Below are 18,611 nucleotides of genomic sequence, written 5' to 3' on the forward strand. Positions count from 1 at the left end.
AGAGCAAACAGAAGAGGGCTCAAGGGACAGCCCTGCCGAGTAGAGTGGTGAAGAGGGAAGTATGATGACTGATCATAATTTGTTCTAACAGATGCCAGGGGAGAGGAATATAAGATTTTCACCCATGAAATGAAATTATTCTGAAAACCAAATTTTTCTAAAGTAAAAAATAGATATCGCCATTCCACCCGGTCGAATGCCTTTTCTGCGTCTAAAGACAACACGGCTAGTGGCACATTGGAAGATGGTAAATTGTGTTGAAGAGACGCCTCAGGTTAAAAAAGGAATGTCTGTTCTTTATAAAGCCTGTTTGCTCAGGAGAGATAATAGACGGTAAAACAGTTTCAAGGCGTTTAGCAAGTGTTTTTGAAAGTATTTTAAAGTCAACGTTTAATAAGCTGATTGGCCGATAAGACGCACAGTCCAATGGATCTTTTCCTTTTTTTAAAATTAAAGAAATAGAAGCCTGATTTAATGTATGGGGTAATTTGTGTGCTATAAATGATTCATTGAACATGTCAAGCAATACTGGGATCAGTTTGTGTTGAAATTTTTTAAAGAATTCGACCGGAAACCCGTCAGGTCCTGGACATTTACCAGTCTGCATGGAGGTAATGGCATTACCGAGCTCTAAGGCAGTTATCGGTTTCTCCAGATCCTCAACCTTATGAGGGTGCACCATAGGGGTTTCAATAGATGAGAAGAAATTTTCAAAGTCTTGCTTACCACATTGTATTTCCGATGTGTAAAGGGATTCATAGTACTGTTTAAATTCGTTGTTGATTTCTATTGGATCTATTGTAATTCCTGATGATGTGCGAATTTGAGAAATTTGATGGGAAGAGGACACCTGCTTCAGTTTGTGAGCCAGTAATTTTCCAGCTTTGTCACCGTGTTCGTAGTATGTGCTCCCAGATTTAAGAAGCATGTCAACAGCATGATCTACAGCAAGATTGTTATACTCTGACTGTAAGGTTATGCGTTCTTTGTACAAGACTGCACTGGGTGAGACTGCATAAAGATTATCTAATTGCAAAATGCGTCTAGACAGGCTCAACAGTTTATCTTTTCTCTTTTTATTCTCATTACATGTATAAGAGATTATCTGGCCTCTTATATAAGCCTTCAAGGTGTCCCACAACACAGCAGAGGATATATCAGGGGTTTTATTTATCGTTAGAAAGAAATCAATTTGGGAAGAGATTAGCTCAACAAATTTTTCATCCGAAAGCAGACGTACATTAAACCGCCAAGGGGGCCTTGATTGGACACTAGCTTTAAACTGAATACACATACAAACCGGGGAATGATCAGAAATTACTGCGGCGTCGTATAAACATGAGTCGGGGAGTACAGATGGAAGTATCCTATTGTCAACTAGAAAGTAATCTATTCGGGTGAATGTATGGTGCACAGGAGAGAAAAAAGAATATGTTTTATGTGAGGGGTTAAAGAATCGCCAGGGATCAGAAACAGCAAAGTCTTCCATAAAAGTTCTAACAGCACTGGCCGAATTTGAGAGGCTTACAGACTTAGTAGATGAGCGGTCAGGATGTGGATTCAGCCAACAGTTAAAATCTCCACCCATAAGGAGAAGATGAGATGACAGGTCTGGGAGGATAGAGAAGAGGTGTCTAAAAAACCCTGCATCGTCCTGGTTGGGTGCATATATATTGACAAGAAGCACCGGAGTGTTATGCATTTTACCAGTAAGAATTAAATATCTACCATATGGGTCAGATACAACATCTGAGCATGTAAATGGTACAGATTTATGTAGCAGAATTGCAACCCCCCTACACTTTTTATGGAAGGATGAGTAATAGGTTTGGCCAATCCAGTTACCCCTAAGTCTGGGGAGAATAGATGGCTTCAAGTGTGTCTCCTGCAGAAATATTACCTGAGCTCCCAGATGGTGAAGATGATGTAAGACCCTTGTACGTTTCACTGGGGAGTTAAGACCCTTGCAGTTCCAGCTAATAAACTTCAGAGCACCACCATCACGCTTTTCAGTTAGCCTAGGCTGGGGGCCATACATCATGGGTATCAAAACTTGGACGTGTCAGCGAAATTAACAGGCAGAGATGTGACAAGGCTGCACAATGAGTTAAAAATACAAAAAACACAAAAAACAAAAACACATACAATGAAATGAATTACACAAGCAGGATACTGCCATCCAACTAAACCCCAACCCAACCCCTGCACTGGCATCTTCCCAAGTGAGATGCATGCGAGCCCTAAAAACCACAACAGCAACCAAAAGCGCTCCATGGTAGCCGTAGAAGAAAAATAAAAAAAATTTCAAAAAGAAAAAAAAAGAGGGAAAAAAACCCTGTGCTACCTGAGTGATGTGACATTTCAATAACGGTGTTTGTCATTTAACCATATTAAGAAAGAAGAAAACCCACAAACCCACACATCTATGCACAATATTTGAAAGAAGGAAAAAAAAAAAAAAAGTATGTGCTTGATGACATTTCAAAGGAAGGAGGAACTGTAGGATTAGAGTGTGTCCTGCTAGTTTTTGTTGACAAAATCCGCCGCCTGCAAAGGATCTTCAAAGCGATGAGTCGTCCCATCTGGCATGGTAATCTTGAGGATCGCTGGGTAGAAAAGGCCAAATTTAACATCAGAGCGAGAGCGGAGAGCACGCTTGACCGCCCCGAATGCTGCCCGTTTCTTGGCCACAGAAGCGGTGAAGTCCGGGAAGAGCGATACACATTTGCCTTTGTAGTACAGGGGAGATGCTTCTCCTGCGCGCTGCAAAATCTGGTTACGTACATGAAATAAGTGCACTCTAATAACGAAAGGACGAGGAGGGTCCCCATCCTTAGGTTTTTCCCGTAGAGTGCGGTGTGCACGGTCAAGGAGGGGTTTCTCCTGTAGGCCCAGCAAATCCTGTAGCAGCTGTGACATAAAGTCAGTAGCACGGGGCCCTTCGAGCCCCTCTGGGATGCCCGTCACCCAAATATTATTCCTCCGTGACCTGCTTTCCAAATCCTCACACTTGTCTTCCAGACGCTGCAGCTGTGCAGTTTGTCATGGCCGGGGAGGAAACGGACGAGGAAGGACTCACATGAAGGACTCCAGAAGCAAACATAACTAAAAAGGGGATTTATTTCAACGGGGAAACACAAATACAAAAACCTTGGAAGGGAGGCACAGGGAGACGAAGGGCAGGCACAGGGAACACAGGAACATGCGGGCACAAAACATCAACGACGCGACAAGGAACACATGGAAACTGAGGGCTTAAATACACACTGGGTAATCAGGGCAAGAGGAAACAGCAGGGAACAACAGGTGAGGCAAATGAAACTAATTACACAGGGGAAGCAAAGCTGAACACAAAGCACAGGAAAACCAGACTGTCAAAATAAACAGGAAGTGACAAACCAAGGAACATACTGACTAAACAACAGGCACAGACTCAGGACAGAGACGCAGACATATCACAACACTAGGAAACACAAGACATCAACCTACTGGGAGGACACACTCAGGAAATAAACTAACACAAAACGCTGGGCCAACGGCCCAGGACATGACAGTACCCCCCCCTCAAAGGCCGGCTCCCGACGGCCAAAACAAGAAACAAAACCAGACCAGGGCGGGAGGCGGGGGACCAGGAAGGAGGGCCCGAAACAAAAACAGACAGGGAGCAAACAAAGTCAGGAACAAACCCAAAAACACAAGGAAGCACTGGAGCAAGGGTAGAGCACAAGGGCAAAAAACAATAAGCACAAGGAACCGAACAAAGAAAAGCAATGGCACAAGCTGAATACAGTCCAAAAACCAGAGCAAAAACACGGGGATGAGAAAACAAAAAAAAACAACCGGATGAAACAAAAAGCGACGGCACAAGGCCGGAGAGCTCCAATGTCCAAAATAGGGGGTCGAAACAAGGAACAGTCCAGGAGCTATGACAAAACAAAAACAGCAGGGGAAAAAACAGTCCACAGTTCAGGGGAGTCAGTGGGAAATCCAAAACAAAAAACACACAGTTCAGGAGGCCGCAGAGGCCAAGGGGCCACAAAGCAAAGTCCCAACGAGGGAGGCCGACCGCGCTCCCAGCGGCGGCGGCGGCGAGGACGAGAAGGAATCACTGGAGGCCGACCGCGCTCCCAGCGGTGACGACGAGGGGGAGTCACTGGAGGCCGACCGCGCTCCCAGCGGCGGCGGCGACGACGAGGAGGAGTCACTGGAGGCCGACCGCGCTCCCAGCGGCGGCGGCGACGACGAGGAGGAGTCACTGGAGGCCGACCGCGCTCCCAGCGGCGGCGGCGACGACGAGGAGGAGTCACTGGAGGCCGACCGCGCTCCCAGCGGCGGCGGCGACGACGAGGAGGAGTCACTGGAGGCCGACCGCGCTCCCAGCGGCGGCGGCGACGACGAGGAGGAGTCACTGGAGGCCGACCGCGCTCCCAGTGGCGGCGGCGACGAGGAGGGGTCACTGGAGGCCGACCGCGGGGCATGCGGCGGCGGAGAAGGGCGACCCCGGGCTCTGGTGGGGAACCCTCGGGTGACGTGGAGCGCTCGGACTGAGCAGAGACCCCCACCGGCTCGGACTGAGCGGGACCCCCTGGCTCGGAGCGCTCGGACTGAGCGGAGACCCCCATCGGCTCGGACTGAGCGGGACCCTCGTGCGCGGAGCGCTCGGACTGAGCGGAGACCCCCATCGGCTCGGACTGAGCGGGACCCTCTGGCGCGGAGCGCTCGGACTGAGCGGAGACCCCCATCGGCTCGGACTGAGCGGAGACCCCCATCGGCTCGGACTGAGCGGGGCCCTCTGGCGCGGAGTGCTCGGACTGAGCGGAGACCCCCATCGGCTTGGAGTGAGCTGAGCCCATGGCTGAACGGGGCCTACATAGTGAGGCACCGGATGCGTAGGCTGGGACCGCGGAACAGGGCACACTGCTGCTTTATTGAGCAGCAGGGGCTGCTCGAGGAATAGCCGAGGTGCAGGGGACTGCGTGGAAGCAGGCCGGGAGACGACTGGCTGCGTGGAAGCAGGCCGGGAGACGACTGGCTGCGTGGAAGCAGGCCGGGAGACGACTGGCTGCGTGGAAGCAGGCCGGGAGACGACTGGCTGCGTGGAAGCAGGCCGGGAGACGACTGGCTGCGTGGAAGCAGGCCGGGTGACGACTGGCTGCGTGGAAGCAGGCCGGGAGACGACTGGCTGCGTGGAAACAGACCGAGAGCTAGGGAGATCTGGCTGCGTGGAAACAGACCGAGAGCTAGGGAGATCTGGCTGCGTGGAAACAGACCGAGAGCTAGCTGACACTGGGGCCTGAGAGGGAGCTGACACTACTGGAGCTACAGAAGGAGCAGGAGCTGAGGGAACTGGGACCAAAACCGAAGGAACTAAGACAGGGGCTGAGGGAACTGACTGAGAGGGCACTGAAACAGCTGACACTGGGGACCGAGGAAGAGTTACTGGAGCTGACTGAAGGCGAGGGAGAGCGACTGGAGCTAGAGCTGACTGAGACCCTGCTGCTGCAGCTAACACAGAAAACCGATGCGAAGGCTTGGACCTGGTTGCCCCCACCCGCGGAACAGGAACGGGTGCAGAGGTCAGCCCGTCCGTGGCTGCCCCCACCCGCGGAACAGGAACGGGTGCAGAGGTCAGCCCGTCCGTGGCTGCCCCCACCCGCGGAACAGGAACGGGTGCAGAGGTCAGCCCGTCCGTGGCTGCCCCCACCCGCGGAACAGGAACGGGTGCAGAGGTCAGCCCGTCCGTGGCTGCCCCCACCCGCGGAACAGGTACGGGTGCAGAGGTCAGCCCGTCCGTGGCTGCCCCCCACCCGCGGAACAGGTACGGGTGCAGAGGTCAGCCCGTCCGTGGCTGCCCCCACCCGCGGAACAGGTACGGGTGCAGAGGTCAGCCCGTCCGTGGCTGCCCCCACCCGCGGAACAGGTACGGGTGCAGAGGTCAGCCCGTCCGTGGCTGCCCCCACCCGCGGAACAGGTACGGGTGCAGAGGTCAGCCCGTCCGTGGCTGCCCCCACCCGCGGAACAGGTACGGGTGCAGGGGGAGCTGGAGCCAAGGGAGCGGGAGCAGGGTGAGCAGAGGGAGCTGGAGCTAACTGAGGGGTCTGAGACTGCGACTGAGGAGGAGCTGGAGCTACAGCTGACTGGGAACACTGCCACTGAGGAGGAGCTGGAGCTACAGCTGACTGGGAACACTGCCACTGAGGAGGAGCTGGAGCTACAGCTGACTGGGAACACTGCCACTGAGGAGGAGCTGGAGCTACAGCTGACTGGGAACACTGCCACTGAGGAGGAGCTGGAGCTACAGCTGACTGGGAACACTGCCACTGAGGAGGAGCTGGAGCTACAGCTGACTGGGAACACTGCGACTGAGGAGGAGCTGGAGCTACAGCTGACTGGGAACACTGCGACTGAGGAGGAGCTGGAGCTACAGCTGACTGGGAACACTGCGACTGAGGAGGAGCTGGAGCTACAGCTGACTGGGAACACTGCGACTGAGGAGGAGCTGGAGCTACAGCTGACTGGGAACACTGCGACTGAGGAGGAGCTGGAGCTACAGCTGACTGGGAACACTGCGACTGAGGAGGAGCTGACACTGGAGGAACTGACACTGGAGGAACTGACAGAGTGCTAGGGTGAACAGACATTAGGGAAACCGACTGAAGGCTAGAGGGGCCTGAGTACGTCAAAACTGGCCGCGTGGAAGCAGGCCGGGAGACAGAAAGAGCAGACTGCGAGCTAGAGAGAGCAGGAGCTAAGGGCGTTAGAGCTAACTGCGAGCTAGGGGAGACTGACTGCGAGGAGACTGACTGCGAGGAGACTGACTGCGAGGAGACTGACTGCGAGGAGACTGACTGCGAGGAGACTGACTGCGAGCTAGGGAGAGGAGCTGACTGCGTGGAAGCAGCCTGAGGCACAGCTGACTGGGGAGACTGAGACTGAGCCACAGCTGACACCGGGCACTGAGAATGCGCTGACACTGGGGACTGAGAATGAGCTGACACTGGGGACTGCTGTAGGTGAAGGGTGGAGGTTAAGAAATCCTGCACTAACCCATGCAGAGAGCCAAATAACCAAGGGTAATCATCGACTAGCCCTTGCAGCTGGGCCGTGAGCTGTTGCTGTTCCTGCTCACATGGGTCAGCCAGAAGGTCCATAACCAGTGAATCCACCCAACAGATAATGGTCTGCTTTGCCACCTCAGGGAGGGGAAAGGCAGGGGGGGTGACGGGAATAATTGTCCGCAGGCATAGTAGCGTTGAAGCCAGTGTTACTCACGGAAACGGAGGATTGGGTGTGAAGTGGTGAAGCGGTCCGCGGCGTTATACCGCTCGGGTCTCGGGGTGCCTTCCGCCGTTGCTGCCGGGAACTCCCTCTCCTCCGCGGCTGCCGAGGAAGGGAGGGATCAGCGAAAGGGGAGGCAGGTGAGTGACGATGACGGGGACTGTTCAAAGACGCCGGGCCCCCCAGCGCTAGACGAGTGCCGTCGAAAAAATTGGAGCCGGAGGGGGTTTTGTAATGGTCGCGTCGTTCTGTCATGGCCGGGGAGGAAACGGACGAGGAAGGACTCACATGAAGGACTCCAGAAGCAAACATAACTAAAAAGGGGATTTATTTCAACGGGGAAACACAAATACAAAAACCTTGGAAGGGAGGCACAGGGAGACGAAGGGCAGGCACAGGGAACACAGGAACATGCGGGCACAAAACATCAACGACGCGACAAGGAACACATGGAAACTGAGGGCTTAAATACACACTGGGTAATCAGGGCAAGAGGAAACAGCAGGGAACAACAGGTGAGGCAAATGAAACTAATTACACAGGGGAAGCAAAGCTGAACACAAAGCACAGGAAAACCAGACTGTCAAAATAAACAGGAAGTGACAAACCAAGGAACATACTGACTAAACAACAGGCACAGACTCAGGACAGAGACGCAGACATATCACAACACTAGGAAACACAAGACATCAACCTACTGGGAGGACACACTCAGGAAATAAACTAACACAAAACGCTGGGCCAACGGCCCAGGACATGACACAGTTAGCCCCTTCAGAGCAGTCTCAAGCTCGGTGATTCGGCCGCTGTGATCGGTGCTAGCCTGCTCCAGATCCTTCACAGCAAGTTCGTGAGCATCTAACATGCGTTGCAGAGGTTCAATTGAGGATTTAAACTCCTGTCTCACCGAGTGGATTTCCGTGTGAAAGCCAGCGGACATAGCGTCGATCTTTTCAAAGATATCATTCTTTAGGGACGTCATCATTGTGTTTATCATTTCAGCATCGACGGTGTTAGCTGATGCTATCGGCATACCTGGGTCAGGAGGGGTGTGGGCTTTGCGGCCTCCCTTCGATGTGTCTTGTTTAGGACAAGTAGAAGTCATATTGAAAGATTTGTGGAGCGTTACACTGAAGCAGTGGCTCTTAAAACAGTTTATAGAAGTACCAGGACCGTCGCCATGCACAAGAATATACAGAAAGAAATAAATTTGATCACATTCTCTCGGAGCAGTTAGAGGACGCGTCTACTCCCTTCCGTGCCGCATAGCGCCCCCCGTCCGACCTCTCTTCTAGTAAGTAAAAGTAAGTAAAATTTATTTATATAGCACTTATCACAGATAAAAATCACAAAGTGCTTCACAACAAAAAACTAAAATAAAAGTACAACAATATAAAACAATAGAATACAATATAACATGTTAATTAAAAGCTTGTCTGTATAAAAATGTCTTCAGCTGCTTTTTAAAAGAGTCAATGGAGTCTTATGATTCATCGCCCCGTAAGACCTGTTGCCACTGATTTTCAGTCCAGTTCTTGTGTAATTTGACATCAGCCTTTTCTCCATGTTCCCATTCCCTAAGAATGACGTCTTGACAGCCACCCTTCCACTGAGATCATTTCCCTCAGGTCCTGTGTCAGATCCTTGCTGGATTTTTTCCTATTTGTTAAGAGCATTACTTTCAGATACTGATCATCTGCTGTAGATAGATTTTAGGCCTGACACTCCATGGTATTAGTGCTCATCTTGCTGGCAAAAATACTATTTATTAACTATATAATTTTCAGTCCACACATCTGATTATATCAGTGAGACCTGTGGTAGAAAGTGCCAGTCTATTTAATTGTCATTCTGCTCAGCTTTTTCAGTCATTTTTTGTTTTGTTTTTGCTCACCTTGCCATTCATTCTCATGCCAGGCAGTGGAAACACTGCACGCTGCTTCCTCAGTATGGATAATTGGGGAGTGTAATTATTATTTCTCTCTTTTCTTCTTATCATCAGTAAAAAGGAACTTTAAACTTCTCTTTGTCGGTTTCCCACTCTTATACTTCCTCTAGTTTCACCTATGCTTTGATTTAACACTGTGAATCATTTTTCCGACCTGATAGCCTGAGGCAAGCTGCAGTATTTGCTTCTTGTTCATCTCAAACAACATGCTGCCTGGCTTAATTCTACTTTTTATTTTATTTGAGAGAACAGGTAAGAACTTTTCTTCTAGTGAATTTCAAAATAAAATCTAGAAAGTGGGCTTCAAATGCTTTGTCATGTTATTTGTGCCTCTTGTTGTCTTTGCAGTTAAATCTCAGGCTCAGAGTATGTACTCCACTCATTCCACAACAACCGCAGTGACTCCAAGAGGTAATACCAACCATGAACTTTTGGAGAACTCGATTGAATGAAATGATTGAATTTAAGACTAGCAACTTGCAAGCTGGTGGCTCTATGAGACAGAACATTGCTGTGTACTTCAGTGTTTTGAGCTGAATAATAACAGGTTACATGCTTCTTATCATTTAGCATTTGATCATTAAACTAAACATTATGTATAGCAGAAGCTGATTGCAAACCAAAGTATTACACAAGAAATTCTAATTATTCCAGATGATTAATGGAAAGATCATCCTGTTTTGGGCAAACCAAATTTCATAGCAGCTTAATAGTTTTTCACATATTTAAATATAAAATACAAGCTGTTGGAATATATCCTGTGAGATCATGCACACTTTATTTGCCATTCATTTTAGTAGATATTAGCTGAACTATTTTACTGAGTTTGGTTAACAACTATGCTATGCAATTGGCACTGCATTAAAAGCCAGAGGATCACTTAAGTAATTAGGACTCATGCTTTATCACCATGACCTGCTGCACTTCTTATTAATTTGTACGTTTGTTGAGTATTTCACAAAAAAAAAAAAAGCCAACTCTACAGAGGCACAAAAGAAAGTAGAAGTAACCAGCTCACTGACGTCAATGAATGGGCGATTCAAGTGAATCGCACAGACCAGCTTTGCTATTTGTAGAACTATATCACTACTGTGGTTGACAACAGTTTATAAATACACATCCAGCATGCAACACCAGTGTCCCGCGTTGAAACGTTACTGTTTTACCTCAACTTCCTTCTCTGTTTCTTTCTGCACTGTATTCCATAGAAACCATTCCTCCTCTGGATGTAGTTGCCATACCAAACTATCCTGTTGCAGCAGGTGAAAAAATCAGCCTATACTGCAGCACTCCCACCACATCGGAATCTGTGACTTGGTCTTGGAAGCATCAGCAAAATCAGACCTGGAAAGAAGTGGGCAGCGGCAAGGAACTGACCCTGACCAAGCCGGAGCAGAGTGGGGAGTACCGCTGCTGCGCTAAGAGACAGATGTTACAAAAATGCACAAACAATACCCACACAGTCTACATCATCTCAGTGCAAGCAAGAGGTTGGTAACCTGTTTGGTTCACTTCACAGCTAAACTAAAAATAAGACACGCGTGACCTTAAATGCATCAAAGTTATTTTCAAATATAACAAAAATCCTTGCGCGCGCGCGCGCGCGTGTGTGTGTGTGTGTGTGTCATGTGGCTTTGAAGTTTAAACCCTTTCTTGTTGTTTCCTCAAATCCCACTAGTTGGAGAGAATTTAGGAATAGCTGCCTTCTTCTTTTCCCTTCTGAGCTTGATCCTCATCATTGCTGTGGTTTTCTGGCTGGGCTTCCAAAAACCTGGTCAAACACCGGCCACCTCCAACACTGCAGCCAAAGGTAACGATCACCGCTGTGCTCTTCTTGTTGGGTTAAATGTGAATTCAAATGTTTTGTGAATCCTTTTCATTTATTTTCTTAAAGGTTTTCCGGGACCTCAAATGACATCAAAGTAAGTCTTGAGAGAAGAATCACACACGGGTCACTCATGCACTTTAACTCGTGCTATAAGCTAGACTGCATTTATTCACAGACTGATGATGTTTCTGTTTACACTAGGGGAGATTTGCCGCAACCTGACAAAGATGTGTACATGAACTACACAAGCACTAACCAATACTACGTCGATCTGGATCCCACCAATATGACCGGGGATAATGTGTACTCAAGTCTGCCATAAAAGGAGATGGAGATATGCAGTAAAAAAATCTAGCAATTAAGAGGAGCGTTTTATAAGAGCTCTGTCATGGGGGTTGTTATATGAAGCTTGCTAGCACATTCACTTCCTGACACTTTTTAGATTGTATCTGTTCCACAGAAGCTATCACATTATAAATGTGGTTAAAAGCCCACAGCTGACCGCTTCTAGGCAGGCGATGTTGTTTGCATGTTTTCTTATTGGCTCGAAGCTGGTACTTTCCTCCTCCTTGATATGTGATAAGTGTCACAATGCAGCAAATGAAACACATACAAATGATTTTGCAAGGTCAACTCTTTTTTCTTTTTTTTTGTAAAATAAAAGATAACAAAACTGTTCCACTTAATAGAAAAAAAAAATCAAAAGCTCAGAGTAAATACAAAATACAGTTCCACACACATACAGTAAATAGGTCCATAGTTACAGGCAGTAGTTCTGTTTGTTTCAGTGAATCATCAGATTTCTACCATAAGCCATAAATGAAAAGTCAGATTCACGTGATGTTCCTGATGTCATCATCAGGTGAAACTATCCCTCTGTAGAATGTTAAAGAAACAAAGTACAAACTGCAAAACTTCTGCTTTTCAGTTTCTTCTTCACACAGGAAGTGTAGCAATTTCTGCCGCAATTCAGATGGCGACGTGCATGACATGAAATTAAACTGTTTATAGTCCCAGAGGTGTGTACCTCAATGCCTTATTGTTTGTAATCTTTACCATCAGCATGAGAATGTAACACACGAGTAAGAAATACAGATTTTATACTTATATTAAAGTTATTTTAATCCCTCCTCTCTGGACGGTTGGTGCTCGCTCTGCTGTCTCTGACTCAGACGATGTCCGCTGTCCATGGAAATTTGTGTGGTGATTGTTTGAGAGCATCCTTCTCCCTTTATTAACTTTTTAATGTGGGCTGTGATGAACCTTCTAAACTTCCCTGTGGCAAAATAATAAACTACAGGATCCAAAACGCAGTTGAGGCCCATAAGAACCAGGGTGATCTGATGAGCATCATTCAGCACCTGACAGGTGGCCCCACTGTAGTTCACGTGGCCGAAGCCATCTTCGATCTCCAACACTGCCAGAGTCCAGGGGCCTTGAACTACATGGTGGGGCAGGAAACAGAGAACAAACACTCCCACCACTGCCCACAACATCTGCAGAGCCCTCCGTTTCACCCCTCTGGGCCTTTTTAATGTGGAGGATACAGTGGACTTTTTGGACAAAGCTGCTGAAGACCGAATTTCTGACAGGGTAGGATTTTGAGAAACTAAGACTCGAGCAATAAGAAAATTGCATATCACAACAAGTAAAAAGACAACAAAAAACAATCCAATTATTAAAAAATGAGTGACAGCCACTTTCTGCTTCTCATCAGTAGTTCTATTCTGGTAGCCCTCAAAACAGCGACGTATGACGTTGTTGTTTTTAAAGTGTTCATTGACCCCTGGACTCACCAGAGAAGGCACAGACATGGCTAGAGTAAACGCCCAGATGCAAATACAAACTATGATTCCACGAACCCTGTGGTCTGACGAGGCTGCGTCCAGAGGCCGAGTGACCGCCCAGTATCTGTTGATGCTGATGGCTGCGAGGAAGAGGATGGTGCCGTAGCCGTTGATGAAAAAGAAGGTGCCCGTCAGCCGGCACATGAAGTCTCCATACTTCCAGTCTCCCTTATGGATATAATAGCTAATCCAAAAGGGAAGAGCGCAGACGAACAGAAGATCAGCGATGGTCAAGTTGGTCATGTAGATGCGGATTTCTCCCATGGCCTTGGCCTGACGGAGGCAGCGCAGGACAAACAGCACGTAGAGGTTAGCGAAGAAGCCCAGGATGAAGAAGATGGTGTAGAAAACCGGGAAGAGCACATAACGAAATTCAGAGTCCAGGAAGGTAGTGGAATTACTGTCTGCAGACTCCACACTGGCCATGGTTGTCATGAAACTGACTGAGTGATTGTCTGTGGGAGATAAAATGTATTATCATCAGTACAATATCCAATCACAATATAGAATTTTTGAGTCTGCAGCTTAGTACACTGCAGACCATCTTGCAACGAGAAAAAAAAGAAGCATGAAATTATTAAGTTGTCCAATCACAATACAGTATTTTTGAGCTGCGGACTCAGTCAGAGTTTTACTCTGAGCGTTGATGCAGAAGACAAAGGCAGGGTACGTTAGAGGAGAACTTTGCCAGTCAAACGTTATGTCCCTTCTTTGACATTTTAACTGTTTAATTAATTTATTTACATGTATGTTTGTACATAACCCCACTTTATTTTCCCATTCTTGCCTGTTTTCACATTTTCATCTCCTCTTTTTGTGTTCTCTCTTTTAGCTCTTTTAGCTCATTAGCTTAAATATTGCATTAAATCGTTTCTTACTGCTATTTGAACAACTCTTCTGAAATAATTGAGCAGTTGTAAACAAACTGAACACAGTCATCATGTCACTTAACATATGTCATGCATGTATATAAACACAAAAGTACACTAAGCTATAAACTACAGACCGTCTTGCAAGAGGAACGAAGCATGAAATTATTAAGATGTTGGACCACACCCATATTTGAACAAAGACTTCATGTGAGGTTCTGTGACTATGTTTCCCATGGATATGGTGTTATCAAGCTGACATATATCTACAGATGATCTCAACACTGTATGAAATGCCTATTATGAATCAGGTATCTGCCAATATTTTTGATGAGAGGACACATGAATCTGCATCTTATGGTTAGACTACATACCAAAAAACCAGTTCCAGATCAAAAAGGTGAGACTGAGGTGGATTTGTGACTGTTAAGGTTCACCACTGAAGATAAAATGGTTACAGAACAAGAAGTCACCGAAGCTAAAGCTATTAAAGTACAGATTTTGATCTCTCACACATGGCTTGAATTCATTCAAAGACAAGTGTCAGAATCAAAACAGAAAGTCATGCAAAAGCTCAAAGGTTTAACCAGCATGTGGTTCTTGGACTATAACCTGCTGTAAAGGAGCTCCCACTGAATGTTGGCACAAACTGTAAACACCTACAGACTTTTAAGGAAAATCTCCCTGTGCAGTTACGCAATGTTTCACTTGTTAGGCGAATGTGTGAACCACTAGAAAAAAATGTGACACATGCTTACGATAGAAGTTGTTAACCTGACACATCCCTACTGTTAGGAAATAATCTCTGCTGCTAAAAAAAAAAAAAAAAAAAAAAAATCAACATACTTGAAAAAATTTAACTGACAGTTTTTATTGTGCTTTTTTGTGGATATGTACCCTTGGAGGAAACAGATGTCTTACACAGATCTTTTCAAATATTCCAGCGCACACCTAACTGTGACAGCGAAAACATGCTGAAGCCTGTTAAATGGTTACTTCTGAGCCAGAAATGACTGAAAACCTGTTCAGGAATGTAAATTAAACACATGTATTGTCACAAATCACCTATTAAAAGAGGTCAAATTAAACCCAGCATAGTCCACAGCGCTGAAAAAAAAGAGGGGAAAAAAACCCAGAGGTTTCCCTATGAATGGTTTTGTTTAGAGCAGCAGTTGTATCAAAACCAGCTGTAAGGAAGCAAGTTAGGAACAGATATTGCTTTTTTGTGTTTCAGTTACTGACGTCATAGAGTGTAATTTATTAATGTTAGTGAGTTAATTACTGCTGTAATTAAAAAGAACAGCCTCGGGAGGGACATAAGTTTAACGTTTCGTCCTCCAAATTTTTAACCTGTGAAGCATCAAGCTAAGAAATTAATAAAGCATGCTCAGCAAAAACAAACATTTTTCATTTGATTAAACCATTCACTGTCATATTCTTTCATTCACCATGAGCGCACATGAAGGTGTGCCAACACCACTGACTTATTAACCGACATATCAGAATTTTCACTTTTAGTTTTGTTCATTTCAAATTAAAAGTTTTGTGTTTTTGTTTTTGTTTTTCAGTCGACCAATGATATCACCTGTTGTTATTTGTTGTTTGTGGCTTTTGAGCCGGTCGTGGCACTGAGTGATTTCTTTAATATAACACACCGCAACCCTACATCAGCTTCACACTTTGCAGTAGGCTTCATCTGATCTATCCATATCCTCTCTTTGTCATATAAGAAGACGAGTAAAGGAGAAAACTGCGCACTTACCCGACTGCTTCCTCTGTTATTAGTATGTAAACACTTTCAGTGGATTCACAGCTTCAGTTCAGCAAGAATGCGCCTTATCTGTCAGAGAGGGTGCTTGTGCGTGAGTGTAACTGTGTTAGTGGGAGTGTTCCATCAGGTCAAGACGGAGGCGGTGCCATCTGAGCCTTCTTAGGAAAGACCCGAATGGCGTAACCCGCACAACTGCAGGCGCCTCGTGAAAACGCAAAGAAACGCCCACTTTGCTGCAATATTGGAGTTTTAAAACTTTTTATGCGATTCATAGAAGCATCACGTGTGTGATGCGGGTACAGAGCTCAATGCGCACCAGCTGAAGAAGTACATGTATCTTGGAACAATCAGGAAAATATCCAGGTTGTTGAAATATCTTGGGTGGGGCTGATTAAAGGCAGCAAGGGGGGCACTTAGAGACATGAGGTATCACGCGCGGCACAGGAAATTGGTCCTTCCATCCATCTCATCCAGTTTAGCCCCAGGGAAGGACTGGAGCGAGAGACAGGCGCACCGTGGGTAGGTCCCCAGTCTGTCTCACAAATGGGTCCTAAAAAGGAGAATGGCTGGGAGATGTTGATAGGATGCGTAAAACGTACCATTTGTTCATTTTTAAGTTTTTGAGGGTTGCTATTGTGAGTCTATATATGAAAAAATACTGCCACAATGTAATATCACATGCATGATTTCAACTACTTTTTTTATTTAAAAAAACAAAAAAGATTTTACCAACATTCTGATGTTAAAAAGTATTTTATATTTGTTATTTGTTAACTAAAAAGGACCCAAGCTGGAGAGGGAACCGGAGTAAGACCAAGTCCTGTGTCGCTGCGCCATCCTTTCTGCACCATACACATGAGGGGGTACACCCATCGAAGGACCACAACAGTTACACATCCCTCTTATTGCAATGGTGGCGTATATCTGTTCAAGCAATACAAAAAAAAATGTTGCAATGCAATGATTCATGAATTGTGGATCTTCTTTGGCTGAAGGTACGCTGCACAGATAGTTTATTTAGTAACGTATTATAATGGCCTTTAGGGTGCTTTAAAAGCTCTAAATCCCCAAAGATTTTGCAGAGGAAACGCAAACCCCAATGGGGGGGGCTGCGTCAGCAGGGTCAGCTGGTGCAAAATTCTGTGCCAAACATGCTCATCCCTGTGATTAAGAGCGCTGCCTATCTATCTATCTATCTATCTATCTATCTATCTATCTATCTATCTATCTATCTATCTATCTATCTATCTATCTATCTATCTATCTATCTATCTACCTATCTATCTATCTATCTATCTATCTATCTATCTATCTATCTATCTATCTATCTAACATTGGAATATGAATCATGTCAGCATAATGTCAACAGTAGGAAAGCACAAAAGACGCAGTACATCTAACTAACCAGATTCTTCCATCTACAGCCATTCATTTTATCTTTAGCACTTTAGAAACTGATAGTCAATCAACCTTTTCTAAATAGTTACTTTATTGTTAACAATTATTGTTAATAATCCGGTAATATTCATGTAATTAGTTTGTCTCGTAAAATATGTTTTCTAAATTGTGTATTATATATGAAGTCCAACTGATAAAATACATTTTGTAATGAAGGTTTCACAAATACTTGTCCTTCAGCATTGCTCCAGTGGCAAGCAACAGTGAGACCAGACTCAAGTCCAAACAGCCTTTTTCTAAAACTAGTTTTGGTGCCTAAATATGAACCGACAGCTGGAGAAAGTGAAAGCAAATAACTAAACAGTGAGTGAAAAAAGAAACAGCTGGATTTCTCCATGCTCACAGTCTTTTGATACAAACCACCACCACCCACTCTTTAAAACAAGTATTATAAACATTTAGTTTAGATAGATAGATAGATAGATAGATAGATAGATAGATAGATAGATAGATAGATAGATAGATAGATAGATAGATAGATAGATAGATAGATAGATAGATAGATAGATAGATAGATAGATAGATAGATAGATAGATAGATAGATAGATAGATAGATAGATAGATAGATAGATAGATAGATGTAATGTTTTATTCCTCTGTAAACTCTGTGAATCACCAGATTGTGACCTTATTTGGTGGCGTTTGGGGAATTTGCAGCTGAATTCTCTGTTTGGCATTGTTCCCTGTGCCCTATTTGTTTTTTCTTTAGAAAGAAGCGTCAAATAGTTCTTGGGAATCAAAGCCCCATGCCCTGCTCTACAAGGGTAAAAAATGTAAATATGTCACACTGCTGATCACGTTTGTTTCTTAATTTGTCCATGTTGTGTTCTGATGCTTTCTCAAACTGCAGTGTGTGGAGGTCTATAGAGTCACCCTAATACATTAAAGTATCGTGCTGAGGGAATGGAAACTCAACCATTATAGAAATAAATGATCTACAAATACATATATAAAAATTAAGGATTCTGTTTGAAGTATTAGAAGCAATAATAAATCATTATCCAAATAAAGCAAATTTTGAAAACAGTCTTCTGTGATTTAAAGATGCAAAATGTTTCTTCCTGGATTGGAGTCCCTTTAAGTTTCTGAGCAGTGTCTTTATTTTCTTTTTAACTGCATCACGTGTTTCATTAATATCTGCGATTAATTTACAGGCTGCCAGGCATCTAATTTAATGATCATGATTGGTGCTATTAGTCAGAATGATAACAGTTAATCAGCTAGTTTAAATACAGATTTGACTGATGTTTAGTTTGATATCATTAGGATATTTTCATTGCTCCTTATATCCCACATCCTACACCACTTTTTTTTTTGTCCCCCTGTCTTCACCTGATGTTATAACACTATAAAAATGATGTGGCAAAATGCACACATTCTGCCTTTGCCACCATCACTTTGTAGATTCAGTTTCTTGCTCAGGCATCAGAGTAGGATCTTTTTTATTGCTCCTTCCACCACAGTTTGAGATGTCATCATGGTTAATGTTGTTATACCTGTCTGAGTTGCCCTCAGTTATTACCATGTGCCCCAAACAATGACTATAATGAGAAGCACCAAGTGCTTTGTGGACTACTGTTCTACCGGTAAGGGTTGTTTCAAGGAATCCCT

The 18,611-nt window shown here is 45.3% G+C and overlaps 2 protein-coding genes across 2 annotated transcripts; one reads left to right on the forward strand and one right to left on the reverse strand.

The window, feature by feature from the left end:
- The first annotated feature begins 9,389 nt into the window (after window positions 1-9,389).
- Window positions 9,390-11,481, forward strand: LOC115801341 (uncharacterized). The gene is made up of 6 exons (XM_030759111.1): window positions 9,390-9,478; window positions 9,575-9,637; window positions 10,435-10,716; window positions 10,905-11,036; window positions 11,121-11,148; window positions 11,256-11,481. Exons 1-6 carry the CDS (start codon window positions 9,433-9,435, stop codon window positions 11,374-11,376), a joined length of 672 nt encoding a protein of 223 aa, XP_030614971.1. The 5' UTR covers window positions 9,390-9,432; the 3' UTR covers window positions 11,377-11,481.
- Window positions 11,482-11,735: 254 nt separating this feature from the next.
- On the reverse strand, window positions 11,736-15,665 carry LOC115772848 (platelet-activating factor receptor-like). The gene is made up of 2 exons (XM_030719259.1): window positions 15,533-15,665; window positions 11,736-13,356 (listed from the first exon to the last, which is right to left on the reverse strand). The coding sequence occupies exon 2, from the start codon at window positions 13,334-13,336 to the stop codon at window positions 12,170-12,172; it is 1,167 nt and encodes a 388-aa protein (XP_030575119.1). The 5' UTR covers window positions 13,337-13,356; window positions 15,533-15,665; the 3' UTR covers window positions 11,736-12,169.
- Window positions 15,666-18,611: the final 2,946 nt, after the last annotated feature.

The sequence above is a fragment of the Archocentrus centrarchus genome, chromosome 22, assembly GCF_007364275.1.
Source record: "Archocentrus centrarchus isolate MPI-CPG fArcCen1 chromosome 22, fArcCen1, whole genome shotgun sequence".
Taxonomy (NCBI): Eukaryota; Metazoa; Chordata; class Actinopteri; order Cichliformes; family Cichlidae; genus Archocentrus; species Archocentrus centrarchus.

What these genes read in the sequence shown, in the direction of transcription:
- LOC115772848 (XM_030719259.1), bottom strand. Translation starts at nt 13,336, where the DNA reads ATGACAACCATGGCCAGTGTGGAGTCTGCAGACAGTAATTCCACTACC.
- LOC115801341 (XM_030759111.1), top strand. Translation starts at nt 9,433, where the DNA reads ATGCTGCCTGGCTTAATTCTACTTTTTATTTTATTTGAGAGAACAG. An exon ending in TATTTTATTTGAGAGAACAG is followed by an intron (nt 9,479 to 9,574) that starts GTAAGAACTTTT and finishes TTGTCTTTGCAG; the next exon opens with TTAAATCTCAGGCTCAGAGT. An exon ending in CTCCAACACTGCAGCCAAAG is followed by an intron (nt 11,037 to 11,120) that starts GTAACGATCACC and finishes ATTTTCTTAAAG; the next exon opens with GTTTTCCGGGACCTCAAATG.